The 16,514-nt window shown below is 41.1% G+C and overlaps 1 protein-coding gene across 1 annotated transcript in view; it reads right to left on the reverse strand.

Annotated features, from left to right (window-relative positions):
* Positions 1-998, reverse strand: part of SLC15A1 (solute carrier family 15 member 1) — a 29,722-nt gene extending 28,724 nt beyond the window's left edge. Inside the window, exon 1 of the mRNA XM_069970698.1 lies at positions 869-998. Coding sequence (XP_069826799.1) covers positions 869-872 — 4 coding nt within the window. The 5' untranslated portion in view covers positions 873-998. The remainder of the gene's footprint in view (positions 1-868) is intronic.
* Between the last annotated feature and the right edge of the window lie 15,516 nt (positions 999-16,514).

The following is a 16,514-nucleotide window of genomic DNA, read 5'->3' on the forward strand; positions in this document are numbered from 1 at the left end:
TTTATAAGTCAGACTAATCTGATCGGCTTCTACGAGAAGGTCAGTAATAGACTGAACCTAGGTAAGGCTGCAGGTGTTTTTCAATGGCATTTGATACTATGCGACATATGAAGGGTTGGTCTATAAAATGAGAATACTAGGGCAGGCTCAGAGATAGTAATTATTTTTTAGCCTTTTAAAGACAATTGTAAGGAGATCTATGAAAAATAACTACTTAGGTAAAAAAAAACAGCATGCTGGGGTTTGAGAAAATTGCCAGTGATCCAAAAACTGCCAATCAAGACATAATAAAGGTCACTAACAAAAGATACACAAGCACAGGTACACAGACCTATGCAGATGTCATATACAGTATAGTCATGCTTGGGAGCAGTATCTTGTATATTCACCTATAGGAGCAGCTGTGTAAGTGATGTCACTATATATTGGTCACAGGTGTACATGTATTTCTTCATTTTAGGAGTTAAATGTTAGTGTCAGTCCAGTTAAGGCTGATAATACACATGTGAAATGAAATAATAGAACTATAATTTTAAATTATTACATACAGCTTATTCACTGAACTGTCTTATTGGTAACCGGGCAGGAAGATCACAAAAGTTCAAGCAACTAGCATCACTAGTTATACACCGACATGCTAGCAATTATCAAATGTGGCAGTAAGGCTCAATGGTTACAATTAAACTGAAAAAACAAACAAACAATACAAAAAAAATCTACTTCATTGCCTAAATACAAAATAAAAGCTATGTTCCATCTGTGGTTGATTGCTGTACTATTAAATATACATTACTGTCAATTATATGGCTATAATGTCCGTTATTAGTGACATTACAGGCTTAGGGGGCTGGGATAAGTAGCTACATACCCATGGTAACTGAGTGGTGTAGTATCCTTTGGAGACAGGGAGGGATGTCTTGTTTAGTCCTTTCTTTTAAAGTCCCTGCACTTGGCTGTGTTCCAGCATTAGGTACTCATTACATGGCACAGCACCCTCTGTCATTCTCTCTCTTTTGTTTTAAATAGAAGGGTGTCCTGGGGAGCTCCTCCTCCGCCCAGGCACTGGCTGTAGGGCACTGTCCAGTGGTTGGTAAACCTCTGTGGGTAGGGAGATGAGGTAGGAGGACGAATCTGTGTGCAGCAGCAAAATGACAGGGAAACGCTGATAAAAGTCTCTTGTTTACAGAGGATGTTGGCAGCGCAGGGTAGATCAGCTGTCTGCATTACATACAGTAGCTAGTAGACTTCCATTACTGTGATGGGGAATACTAAGAGAAGGTCCAAATCAGGCAAAATGACAAAAAAGCGCATACACCATAATTATGCTGAAATATCATAGCAGCTTTAGAGACACTCTACCTTGTCCATAGTTATCATGTTGGGACAAAAATGCAGAAGGAACTCTACAGGGAACAGTCCGCAGCAGCAAATACAAAAGTGAAAAAATGTTCCAGCAAAAAAGTCCTTAAAAAACACTTACTTTATTGTAGAAAAAACTTTTGAACAAGTACGTATAAGATAGACGTGTTTCGGCTGTTACCAGCCTTTATCACAGCTAAGATAAAGGTTTGTTACAGCCGAAATGCATCTAGCTTATATGTATTTTTTCACATGCTGTTTCTTATGGAGGTTTTTTCTACAATAAAGTAAGGGTTTTTAAGGACTTTTTTGCTGGAACATTTTTTCACTTTTGATTTAAAGGGAACCAATCATGCAGAAAATCACCCTAATGATAAGGAAACGTGCTGGCACATCACCCAGCACGCTTCCCAAACACCCCCTGTACCCTCCGTGCCCCCCTCTATTAGACCGTATTCTTTCTTACTTTTATGATGTCCCGCGCTGTATGTAAATGCCGGGCAAGTAGTCACGGTGGGCGGTCCTGGGCGGATCTAGTCACAGTCCTGGGCGGTCGAATAGCTGTAATCACGCCCAGAGGGGCATGATTGAAAGACCTGTGTTCCGCTAATGTCACCCGGGCCTGCGTTCCCTGTCGGCGGCGTGCCGATGTCTTCAGGATGCCACCCATGTGCAGTGCGTCAAAATCTTCTCCTGCCGTACGTCTTCTCCTGCCGTACGCCATGCATGCGCTGTACAGGGGGATGTTTGGGAAGCGTGCTGGGTGATGTGCCAGCACGTTTTCTTATCATTAGGGTGATTTTCTGCGTGATTGGTTCTCTTTAAAGTGATTTTACCACCAGGCCCAGGCTAAGGCACTGGAGGCAGGGCGACCCACCCCCAGTGGGAAGAAACCCCAGCCCCTGCATGATGTGACTCCATTAGAATCAATGGAACCCTATCATAGAGGGGCTAGGGTTTCCTCCCACTAAGGGTGGGTCAGCCTGCCTCCAGTGCCTTAGCCTGGGCCTGGTGGTACAGTCACTTTAAAGACAGGTAACACTGCTACCATACAGTGTCAAAATCTACTTGTAATGTCAAAATATAACTTAGTTTCAATTCACATGGAATTCTTGATTTCTTGTTCTGTCCACAGATAATAATCTGATTGGTGGGGATCTGACTATTGTGACCCTAGGTGATCCTTGGAACAGGGGCAAAATTGTTAGGCCACCCTATAGACAATGAATGGAGCTCTGGCTCTGCATGCTCTAGACAGTTCAGATACTGCAACAACTTTTGCCCCCATTCCTGGTTGGCTGTATGAATATTTTTATACTAGATATTAGTATAAAAGTCTTAGGATAACTTGTCATTTATTCATGTAAACCTCTGCTCATTCTGAGCTAAGTAGTCAAGTAGGCGGTCCTACTCAATGGTAGACAGCTATCTGTGTGCAAATGTGCATATAGAAAGTGCTGTCAATCACTAGGTAGGATCGCCCACTTGACTACTTAGCCCAGAATGAGTAGAGGTATACATCAAAAAATGACAAGTTATTCTGAAAAACCAATGCAATTAAATCATTTAATTATATTATCTATTAACAGATAACCCTGGATCACTGCTTACGGTTAAGGATGGTGCAATGTTGTCAAAGTTCATGAACATTACTTTACTGTCTGAATTACAGTTATGAAACTTGGGCCCATAGAAGTTGGGGAATAGTAAAATGTGGAGTTAAAGGTAATGTATCACATCTAGATTTTTTTTTACTGATCAGAATCAGATACTGGAACATTTTTTTAATCTGTTTCTATTTTCTGATTGTAATTTGTTTGTTTATTTTTGGGACATTATTATGGGGGCTTCCATCTTGCCTAAACTATTCTAACAACATTTACAGATATGCTTTATAGTAAGCCCTGTTTTTTACAGCAATTTGTCGCAGTAAAGCAATACAGTATTGTAATAAAATGGAACATGTGACTACCACTTCCTGGAACGGAGGTGGGTCCATTCCCAGCAGTTAACCCCTCACATGCCAGGCAGTCAGTAGTGACTGCTTGGCATCAGAGCAGTTTAATTACACTGGTGGGCCCAGTGCAAAGACCTCAAAAGTGGGCTGCCCCCACTGAGCATATGCGCAGGATGAAAGCCACCTCTGTTCACTGTGCTGTGCCCAGACGTGCAGGCGCACGCGTGCAACTCCTAATCCTAACTAGAGCCATTTCTAGGTAGTTTTGTCAACAGAAACTCCAAATAAAAAAAACCCTGTCCTGCTGTGCCCCCATATTAATAATGCCCCCTTCCCTGTTGTGCCCTTATAGTAATAATGTCCCTCTCCCAGTTTGACCCTATAGTTAATTCCCCCTGCTGTGCCCTCATCATTAATGCCCCTGCCCTGCTAAGCCCCCAGGTCCGGGGGTGAGCGTGCGATCATGAGCTGAATATGGGGGGGGGGCAGTTGTAAGATCAGGAGTTGTATGAGCCTCGGGGGAGGGGCACATTTTTGGCGCCCCCTAGCTGTTGGCACCCCTTCTTAGAAAGGGCCTGATTATGGTTATGTAAGGTGGGCCCTGTGATATCACTCACAGGGCCCCCCTGCTCCACTGATTGCTATGTATAAGTGACTGTCCAGGGCCTTCAGGCTGGAGCCGCCCCGGAGAGTTAACACTACGAACAGCAGTCAGCAGTGACGCAGGGGGCCCTGTCATGTAACCCGAAACAAGTGGGCCCAGTGCAAATGCACCATCGGGCCTGCTCAGTATGTGACGATTTGACATAGAGAGGGTGCCCCTGCAAAAGTAGTTGCTGTGTGTAGATGGTTACCATGGCAGGTTTAAGCCTAACAAATGCTCCCAGGGATGACTTGGCTATAATATGTATTACCATGTGCCAGAGGAACTAACAGGCAATAATAATGCTTTGGTATACTCAGTGTAACAATACATTATATAAGAGTCTTTAAAAAAAAGTAAAAAATAAATAAACTTTACCACTAGGCTGGAATAAGTGCAACCATGTGAAATATCTGTTGCCACCACACACTGTCTATTGATCCGTTTGCTTTGCTGCAAAAAAGGACTATTCATCATATTGTGCTGCTGGCTCGTTCTGTATACATTTCGTAACAAGGCCTTTTTATCGCCACACATAAGGGGTTAAAAATAGACATAATGCACCAAAGTTAAGCACCAAGTAGATTTACTTAAAAAGTAACTATCATTCAAACTCTGTCCCTTCTTCTCTGCTTCATGATTTGTACCCTTTAAGACATACACTTAAAGTCTATAATACAAAAAGTGACATTTTTGAGCGTTTTTGTATTAGTATTCATGCGACTATTAAGTGGTTAAAGATTTTTTTAACATACAATAATTGTAGACAGAATATTAAAGGAAAACTATCAGTAGGTTGGTAAGCGGTCCCTGTAGCCGCTTACCTCCTCATTCAGGCACAGGTCTTCTGATGCTTGAAGGTAATGCTATTTTAGAGAAATTAAACCTTATAAAAATATGTAAATTCAGTCATTTCGGCCCGCTGTCTCTGATGCTCATGCCTGATGCATATTCCAGCGTGCCTGCTTATGTATTGTTTAATATGCATAAGTCAATGTGAGCATCGGAGTTCTCCGAAGGACCGAATTTACACATTTTTTATAAGATTTAATTTTTTCAAAAATGTCGGGACTTACAGAAGACTGGCGCCTTAAAGAGGAGGTAAGTGGATACAGTAGATACAGTGCATAAAGCTGCTGATAGTTTTCCTTTTAATAGTATTACAAAGTTCTATACAATAAAAAAGGATGTCTATCTTTGCATATATTTATAATCTACTAGAAAATGTACCCGGCGCTGCCCGGGTATAAAGTGTCAGAGTGTTAATTAGATTTGTTCTAAGGTACCCAGGAGGCCAAGCTAAAGGTATTGTTTCATCTGAGTTAATCAGTGGAATTAGTGTGTACCTGTAGTGCATAGTTGGAGGGGTTCTGTATACCCACAATGTATAGTTTTTAGGGGTCCCGCATATCTGTAGTGCATAGTTGGGGGGGCTGTATACCTATAGTGTATAGTTGGGGGGTCCTGTATACCTGTAGTGTGTAGTTGGGGGGGGGCTGTATAACTGTAGTGTATAGTTGAGGGAGGTCCTGTATACCTGCAGTGTACAGTTGGTGAAGGTCCTGTATACCTGTACTGTATAGTTCGGGGGTCTTGTATACCTGTAGTATATAGTTGGTGCTGTATACCTGTAATGTATAGTTGGTGGAGGTCTTGTATACCTGTAGTTTATAGTTTGAGGGTCCTGGATACCTGTAGTGTATAATTGGTGAAGGTCCTGTATACCTGTATACCTGTAGTGTATAGTTTGTATAGTCCTATATACCTGTAGTATATAGCTGGTGGAGTTCCTGTATACCTGTAGTATATTTGGGGTCCTGTATACTTGTAGTATAGAGTTGGTGAAGGTGCTGTATACCTGTATTATAGAGTTGGTGTAGGTCCTGTATACCTGTAGTGTATAGTTTGGGGGTCCTGTATACCTGTAGTGTATAGTTTGGGGTCCTAAATACCTGTAGTGTAAAGTTTGGGGTCCTGTATACCTGTAGTATATAGTTTTGTGGAGGTCCCGTGCACCTGTAGTGTATAGTTTTGGGGTCCTGTATACCTGTAGTGTCCTGTATACCTGCAGGGTTGTATTTACCTGTATGGCAGTGTTATTCAGTCACAGTGTGTCGGTATTGGTCATGTCTGGTATGGCGGTGTTATCCAGTCACAGTATGGCGGTATTGGTCAGGTCTGATATGATGGTGTTATCCAGTCAAAGTATGGCGGTATTGGTCAGGTCTGGTGTGGCGGTGTTACCCAGTCACAGTTTGCCGGTATTGGTCAGGTCTGGTATGACAGTGTTATCCAGCACAGTATGGTGGTATTGGTCAGGTCTGGTATGGCAGTGTTATCCAGTCACAGTATGGTGGTATTGGTCAGGTCTGGTATGACAGTGTTATCCATTCATAGTATGGCGGTATTGGTCAGGTCTGATATGACCGTGTTATCCAGTTACAGTATGGCGGTATTGGTCAGGTCTGATATGACCGCGTTATCCAGTCACAGTATGGCGGTATTGGTCAGGTCTGGTATGACAGTGTTATCCAGTCACAGTATGGCGGTATTGGTCAGGTCTGGTGTGGCAGTGTTACCCAGTCACAGTTTGGTATACCTGTAGTGCCCTGTATATACATGTACTGTATAGATGCAGTAGGGGGTCTACCAGTTATTACTGTGGATGTTGTGAGGCAGCTGCCCTAGCAACCATTGCTCCCTGTGAAAATGAAAGCAGTAATCCTATTGGTTGCTAAGGCTCCAACTGCCGTGTCTGCTGCAGCTAATTATATCACCCGTGTTTGAAGTGAGGAGATTTTCCCATTCATCTCTATGGGGCACCTCTCTTTCCCCTCCCCCTCCCCTCCTGTACATCTGGCGGGGACGGGACCTTCGCAATAACCTTCCCGGGCACCCAATGTATCTGTGGGCCAAATTTGGGGTCAAACGGTTCAGGCGTTTGGAAGTCTATAGAGGACAGACAGACAGACAGAAGGACAGACAGACAGACAGACTTTGATTTTTATGATATAGATATCATAAAAATGAAAGTCTGTCTGTCTGTCCCAAATAGACTTCCAAACGCCTGAACCGTTTGACCCCAAATTTGGCACACAGATACATAGGGTGTCCGGGAAGGTTATTGCGAAGGTCCCGTCCCCGCAAGATGTACAGGAGGGGAGGGGGAGGGGAAAGAGCGCCCCATAGAGATGAATGGGAAAATCTCCTCACTGCAAACACAGTTGATATAATTAGCTGCAGCAGACACGGCAGTTGGAGCCTTAGCAACCAATAGGATTACTGCTTTCATTTTCACAGGGAGCAATGGTTGCTAGGGCAGCTGCCTCACAACATCCACAGTAATAACTGGTAGACCCCCTACTCTATCTATACAGTACATGTATACAGGGCCCCCTACTCCATCTATGCAGTACATGTATACAGGGCCCCCTACTCCATCTATACAGTACATGTATATACAGGACCCCCTACTCCATCTATACAGTACATGTATACAGGGCCCCCTACTCCATCTATACAGTACATGTATGTACAGGGCACTACAGGTATACTAAACTGTGACTGGGTAACACTGTCACACCAGACCTGACCAATACCGCCATACTGTGCTGGATAACACTGTCATACCACAACTGACCAATACCGCCATACTGTGACTGGATAACACCGCTATACCAGACCTGACCAATACCACCATACCGTGACTGGATAACACTGCCATACCAGACCTGACCAATACTGCCAAACTGTGACTGGTTAACACCGCCACACCAGACCTGACCAATACCGCCATACTGTGACTGGATAACACCATTATATCAGACCTGACCAATACCGCCATACTGTGACTTGATAACACCGCTATACCAGACCTGACCAATACCACCATACCGTGACTAGATAACTCCGCCACACCAGACCTGACCAATACTACCATACTGTGACTGGGTAACACTGTCATAACACACCTGACCAATACCACCATACTATGACTGGAAAAAACTGCTATACCAGACCTGACCAATACCGCCATACTGTAACTGGATAACACTGCCATACCAGACCTGACCAATACCACCATACTGTGACTGGATAACACTGCCATACCACACCTGACCAATACCACCATACTGTGACTGGATAACACCACTATACCAGACCTGACCAATACCACCACACTGTGACTGGAGAACACCGCCACACCAGACCTGACCAATACCGCCATATTGTGACTGGATGCCATACCAGACATGACCAATGCCGACACACTGTGACTGAATAACACTGCCATACGGGTAAATACGACCCTGCAGGTATACAGGACACTACAGGTATACAGGACCCCAAAACTATACACTACAGGTGCACGGGACCTCCACAAACTATATACTACAGGTATACAGCACCCCAAACTTTACGCTACAGGTATACAGGAACCCAAAACTATACACTACAGGTATACAGGACCTCCACCAACTATATACTTCAGGTATACAGGACCTCCACCAACTCTATACTACAGGTATACAGCACCTTCACCAACTCTTTACCACAGGTATACAGGACCCCAAAGCTATATACTACAGGTATACAGGAACTCCACCAACTATATACTACAGGTATACAGGACCCCAAACTATACACTCCAGGTATACATGACCCCAAAACTATACACTACATGTATATAGGAACTCCACCAACTATATACTTCAGGTATATAGGACCCCAAACTATACACTACAGGTATACAGGACCTCAAAACTATACACTACAGGTATACAGGACCTACACCAACTCTATAATACAGGTATACAGCACCTTCACCAACTCTATACTACAGGTTTACAGGACCCCAAAGCTATATACTACAGGTATACAGGAACTCCACCAACTATATACTACAGGTATATAGGACCCCAAACTATACACTACAGGTATACAGGACCTCCACCAACTCTATACTACAGTTATACAGGGCCCTCAAACTATGCACTACATGTATACAGGAACCCCAAACTATATACTACAGGTAAACAAGACCTCCACCAATTATACATTACAGGTATACAGCACCAACTATATACTACAGGTATACAGGACCCCCGAACTATACAGTACAGGTATACAGGACCTTTACCAACTGTACACTGCAGGTATACAGAACCTCCCTCAACTATACACTACAGGTATACAGCCCCCCCAACTACACACTACAGGTATACAGGACCCCCCCAACTATACACTATAGGTATACAGCCCCCCCAACTATGCACTACAGATATGGAAGACCCCTAAAAACTATACATTGTGGGTATACAGAACCCCTCCAACTATGCACTATAGGTATACACTAATTCTACTGATGAAACAATACCTTTAGCTTGGCCTCCTGGGCACCTTAGAACAAATCTAATTAACACACTGACACTTTATACCCGGGCAGCGCCGGGTACATTTTCGAGTACATTGTATTTTCTGCTATTGTGGGTGACATAACAAGTCCAACAAGTAAAATTTAAGCCACAACAGATTAAACAATTCAGTATAGAGCATGTAGAAAGTTTGATGAAGGATAAACACCAAAGCATACTGTATTTACTGGTCATATTCTAACATATTGTATTTGTACTGGTAGTATTCTACCATATTGTATTTGTACTGGTATTCTAGCATATTGTATTTGTAGGGGGGGGGGCATCCTAAAAACAGATAAACCCTACTAGTACATTAAGAGAGAATAGAACATGACGCCCCCCCCCCCCCCCCTCAAGAAAAAAAAAGTGCTAATCATAAAGGATTACCATGTCTTCTACTTTCCAGAAGGGAGAAAGCATTGTGACAATCGTAGCAGATATGGGACAAAGTTTCCAATATTTCTTCACACCTAGTATCTAAAGAATCGTAATTAGGAATGAACAACTTGTACATGCACCAAAACATTTGTGAACGATTAGTGAATGAGTAACAATGATTTTATGGTCTGCTTAAAAGATGTGATCAACAACTTCCGAACAAATTTTTTCTAGTTGTTTAAACGTTGCCTGCATACACAGCTTAACCCTTTGAGGACCAGGCCCAAAATGACCCAGTGGACCGCGCAAATTTTGATCTTAGTGTTTTCGTTTTCCCCTCCTCCCCTTCTAAGAGCTCTAGCACTGTCAGTTTTCTATCTACAAGGCCATGTAAGTGCTTGTTTTTTACAGGAATAGTTGTACTGTGTAATGGCGTCATTCATTTTACCATAACATGTATGATGGAATTCCAAATATATTATTTATGAAGATATAAATAGGTGAAATCGTAAATAAGAATGCAATATGGTAACGTTTGGGGGGTTCCTGTGTCTACGTAATGCACTATATGGTAACAGCGACATGACACTATTATTCTATAGGTCAGCCGGAACACAACCATATGCAGGTTACACAGATTCTCTAATGTTATATATGTATTTTTTAATGAAATCCTTTTTTTTGGCAATTAAATATTAATAAAATGGGCCTATTGTGACGCTTATAACGGTTTTATTTTTTCACCTACGGGGCTGTATTGGGCGTCATTTTTTCCGCCATGATCTCTAGTTTTTATTAATACCATATTTGTGAAGATCGGACGTTTTGATCACTTTTTATTGATTTTTTTAATATATAATGTAACATAAAATCAGTAATCTGCGCACTTTTTCCCCTCTTTTCGTGTACGCCGCTAACCGATCACAATGACGCTTGTTATATTTTAATAGATCGGACAATTACGCACGGTATATTATATGTTTATCTATTTATTTATTTTTATATGTTTTATTTATATAATGGGAAAGGGGGGTGATTTAGACTTTTATTGGGGGAGGGGCTTTGGGGTAGTGTAATAGTGATTTGAACTTTTTTCTTTTACACTTTTGAAGTCCCTTTGGGGGACTTCTACATTCACTACTTTGATTTTTACACTGATCATTGCTATGCCATAGGCATAGCATTGATCAGTGTTATCGGCGATCTGCTCATTGAGTCTGCCTGTGCGGGCTCAGTGTAGCAGATCGCCGATCGGACCGCACGGAGGCAGGTGAGAGACCTCCGGCAGTCCGTTTCAACGATCGGGACCCCCGCAGTCACACTGCGGGGGTCCCGATCGGTAAGTGACAGGGGACTCCCCCTGTCACTTACACTTAAACGCCGCGGTCGCTGCAGCGTGTCATTACCGGTGAGGTCCCGGCTGCTGTTTGCAGCCGGCCCCCACCTGCTATGAAGCGCGCTCCGCTCCGGAGCACGCTTCATAGCGGGAGAAACACCCAGGACGTAAGGTTACGTCATGGGTCGTCTGGGGACAGACTTCCATGACGTAACCCTACGTCCAGGGTCGTCTAAGGGTTAAAGAGTCACTGTTGTTAAATTTTTTTTTTGCAGAAATCATTAGTCCAGGCGATTTTAAGAAACTTTGTAATTGGGTTTATTAGCCAAATATGCCATTATCTGCATGTAAAAAGCCTTTTTCCGGGTCCCCCCCTCCTCTCCTTTCTGTCATCCACTCCTCAGAATCAGGAAATCTCGACTGTTTTTTCATCAGTCGGATCTGTCTGGTCTATGAAGAGGGGAGGGGGAAGGAGTGAGATTAGCCAGCAGCTGAGAACAAAGGATTGCTCAGCAGGGGAGCTATTCAGAGCCCTAATTAAAGGTCAGAGAGATCAGTGGTGACTATCAGAGGAGAGAGCCCGGGATGTGAATGTAAATTAACTCTTTGTTGTCCTGTTTTGCTGTTTTTACTTTCTCTCTCCATAGGAAAACCATGAAGACAGGGGCGAGAGCTTCAAACTGCTTTTTCATGATACAAATTCATTTTTTGGCTAATAAACCCAATTACAAAGTTTCTTAAAATCGCCTGTACTATTGATTTCTGCAATAAAAATGTTAACAACAGTGACACTTTAAGATTATTGCTTAATTTCAAACAAAATATTTTTTGTAGACAATAATCTTTCTGTGTAATAGGGCCCGAAGAGATGATCTTATTCACTATATATTAGGTATATTTCTAATTCTGCTAATAGGGCTGGGTTTTTGCAGTAGCCCCCTCAAGCTGAATTTCTAATGTAAGAATAGTCATAAATGGTGATAATGGACAGCCATGTCTTGTCCCATTGATAATTCTGAAAGGGTTAGAGAGCTTTCCATTCACCTTAATCCCAGCTGAGGGGATTTTATACAAAGGCATTATTTTACCAATAAATTTTGATCCAAAGGAGTGTAGTGAAAAGTAATGTCTGGACTTTCTTAGATATGGCACATTGTATAGCATGTAGGATTTTATGCATATTGGGGGAGATTTATCAAACTGGTGTAAAGTGAAACTAGCTCAGTCACCCCATAGCAACCAATCAGATTTCACCTTTCATTTTCCAAAGAGTCTGTGAGGAATGAAAAGTGGAATCTGATTGGTTGCTAGTGGCAACTGAGCCAGTTTCACTTTACACCATGTTTGATAAATCTCCCCCATTATCTTTAGTTTCTCAGGATCACTTGAACCCAACTTCTTCCCTACTGAGAAAATTCTGTAATAGGGAACTTCATTTAGAGTTTAGTGTCTCTTTTGTGAGCATTTCTGTCTGCTTATCTGAATCTCCACTGCATTTTATATTATATAACTTTTTGTAAAAAAAATTTTTTAAGGGTATCTACCAACTCAAAATGTTATAAAATGGTGTAAAATGTTATATCATGTGTGACTTGGCCTGCATTTTCCGTCAGCTTGTGATAGTAAAGTAAACATCCAGACTTTAGAAGTATTCTCTGACATACAGATAGTACTACTCACTACTGGTAAAGCCATTCACTGATATCTGTGAATAAACAATATAGCAATTGTAGGGTCACCTTAACCAATTTTACAAGAGCAAACCTACAGTTTGATTACAATAATACATTATCAATCATCTATAAAACATTAGACTATATTAAATATATAACTACAAGAAAGAGAAACACTGAATATTACAATAAGGAATAAGACATGCCTTTTCCTGTTATTAATATTAAATATGACTGATAACACTGACAATAAGATTGTCTACACAGTGATTGGGCTTTTTTGCACTTCTAATACATGTTAGATTACACATGGATTTTATAAGTATGATAAGATATGATAAGGAAGGTTGGAGGACATAGATTAAATTCCACATGTGGCTAATTATGGATTCCATAAGCAAAGATGCGTATGCAGCAATATCACATTGATACCCCTTTATCCTGTGTATTGCCTCTTTTACCTATTAGGAGTAATAATTGAATCGTTGTACTTTTGCCCTCTATCAACAAGGTCATTCATAATCAACTACTGCATGACATGTACAAGCACAGCCAGATTACATAGGCTGTTATTATCCTGAAAAAGCTTGCCATAAAGTTCATTTTTTATCATCACGCACATATATCATATGGATACCTGAGATATCACTTTATTTCGGAAACATTGCAGCACTTATTTTGCATTGATCATAACATTACACAACTGTTGTCACAACATGCAGGGTGGAAACAAGATCACACAGACAATTCTTGATTTTTCATTGTCATTTTTCCCCCTAAGGGTATGCACCCACTATGGAACACACGTGGAAAGTTCAAGCTTGATATGTCAGATCTTTAGGCAGACAGCAGATTGAGCTTCAGATTATCATTGAGTTAATGGGACTGGCGGAATAGGCAAAGGCTGCCAAGCGGCCTCCTCGTGTTCCATCCTCTGTATTACTAAATCAAAGAGGGAGTATGTAAATGTGAATCTAAAATAGTTTGAATTGGTATTTAAACACTCTACAAACTTATTAGCCATATCTGATCCCTCCCTGTGGAATCAATTGGAATCAATTTCATATTCATTACAAATAGAGATGAGCGAACCTTGAGCATGCTCGAGTCCATCCGAACCCAATCGTTCGGCATTTGATTAGCTGGGGCTGCTGAACTTGGATAAAGCTCTAAGGTTGTCTGGAAAACATGGATACAGCCAATGACTATATCCATGTTTTCCACATAGCCTTAGGGCTTTATCCAACTTCAGCAGCCACAGATTCGGATGGACTCGAGCATGCTCAAGGTTTGCTCATCTCTAATTACAAACCCTTACTCTCCAAGTGCTGTATGTTTCACTCGACACATGGCATATAAGGGGTGTTTTTTTTGCAGAACAAGTTTTACTTTCTCATGGTTTCTTTCATTGTACCCTGTACTGTAGAAAAAACACTATCAGAGTGAAATGGAAACATTTTCAATAAAGCCCACAATAAGATCCCGCAGAATCTGTTTGTGCCACATACTATAGTACATGTGCTGCAGCCTGTATTACCACATTTAACCTTCCCTTTGTATTTGAGCCCAGTAGGGGCACTTGTGGGTGGGAGCCTGTCATCAATACTAATACCTCTTTTCGCTACAGAATTTACCCTATTGTACAGAATATTATCTGAAAGAGGACTATCTTGATATAACACCTGTAAGTATTTGGTAACAATAATTTTGACCTGTTGACATTACTGAACATGATGTAAAAAAATGGTTTAATACCGAATGGGCAGCAACATGTTAAAAATGTGCTAGTGCCGGACAACCCCTTTAATCCTATCAGATATGTTATTTGAATGGCTCCATTGATCTAAGCAGTCCTCTATAGTGCCAAATCAAAGGTGGTGTATGTAAATGTGAACCTAAAATAGTTTTAATTGGTATTTAAATACTCTACAAACTTATTAGCCTTATCTGGTCCCTCCCTGTAATGCTGGGACTAATTTGTTGCTATTTGAAGTCTATATTGTGGAATCTATTTCATAGTCATTACAAACCCTTCACCACTGCGTATTAACTCATGTATCTACTTATAAGTTACAAAGCTTGTTTTATTTCTGTGACAAATATTTTGGTATATTGTTCATTCTATCCCTTAAACTTGATATCTTTTTAGTTGAAGATTGTACATTGTGTTACTAATACCTTGTATATTGTTTATTGTGTTACTAAAACCTGGTATGTTCTTAGATAGGTCATTGTCTTATGTTGGTATTTTTGGAGCCTGGCTATCTTGTTAATTCTTTTTCTACCTAATTTGAATACTTGGAGCGGAGTGCTAACATCTAGATGGGGAGAACATCTAGATAAAGGGGTTACATGTAGAAAATACGGACTCCTCCTCTTACTAGGCCATTCCCTATGCCATGAGCAAGAGCCTACATTTTAGAAATACATTTGGATTTTTTTTGTATCTCTTCCCATGTACTCTATAATTTTACTTGTAAGATATTTCTGTAAATACTGGACAGCTTTCTCTACACCTCATGTAGTATTGCTCAACACTGTGATTGTGCCTACTTTTTTACTATTAGTATTTAGGCCCAATTTGGATCGTCAGATAGTACTCAGACCCCCTATATTCCCTCACATAGTTGAAAGGCCCCCCATCTGTACCCTCATATTGTAGATAAGCCCCCTCTGTGCCTCCATATAGTAGTAAGTGCCTTCTTTGCCTCACCATATAGTAATTAGGCTTCTCTGTCTTCATATTGTAGTTAGGCCCCACTGGTCTACCATATAGTATTTAGGCTTCCTCTGAGTATTCATATCATAGTTAGGCCCTCTGTGCATCTATATGCATGGCTGAACAATCATTCAGCTAACAGCTATAGCATCTGCAGAAAATTGCAATTGCAAGCATCCCGCCGGCCTCTAATGCATTCACATTTTTGTTTATTTCATTTAAACACCCATCAAAGGGACAAAATATACAAAAAGTAGAACAAAACAAATGTTTGTTCGCGCTAGAGATATAACTGATGGGGAAATGATTGTTCTGCATCAGTTATCAAAACATAATGGCCTAGTTTAACCAGACACTCTCCAATCTGTCAAGCAGGGGGCCCCTGGTCACCCATTGATTTCAATGGGGCTTGTTACTTGAGTCAAGCACTCAAACATGGAAAAAAAATCTTGACTTGAGTAGTGAGTACTCAACTAAATTTTTATTAATATCATTCACTTTTAGATTTTTGAGGAACGATTAGTGCATTTGCTGTCAGATAACACATTTTTTTAGAGGTGAGAAACAAAATCCAGTTCCATTTACTTCCTGTGGATTAGTAGGACCTGGTGAATCAGGGGGCGAAGTTCGTGGTGAGTTATTTCCTTTACTTCTAGGCTGAATTCCAGGCATGTTATCTCTGTAATTTCACAAGACACAATCTGGCTGTACAGCATGCCTAAAGGGATATTCCCATGATAGCATTTTATGATTTGAAAAGACAAAAAACAACATATTCGTATTATCAACTGGTATTGGTAAACATATTGGTGTAAACATTGGGTTACTTAAAGAAAATTTCTGCCCTCAGCCATGTACAGCACACATAGGGGGAATAACTAAAATCTGTCTGGGTAAGGCCTCATTCACACGTTCACTGATTTTTAAGGTCTGCATAAAGGTACACTAATTTTACTCCGTGATTCGTGAAATATGTCCATTATCGCATCCGCATCAGCAAAAATGTTGAATTGGTAAAAAAAAATCAAATAG

This window comes from Dendropsophus ebraccatus, chromosome 5 (genome assembly GCF_027789765.1).
Source record: "Dendropsophus ebraccatus isolate aDenEbr1 chromosome 5, aDenEbr1.pat, whole genome shotgun sequence".
Classification (NCBI taxonomy): Eukaryota; Metazoa; Chordata; class Amphibia; order Anura; family Hylidae; genus Dendropsophus; species Dendropsophus ebraccatus.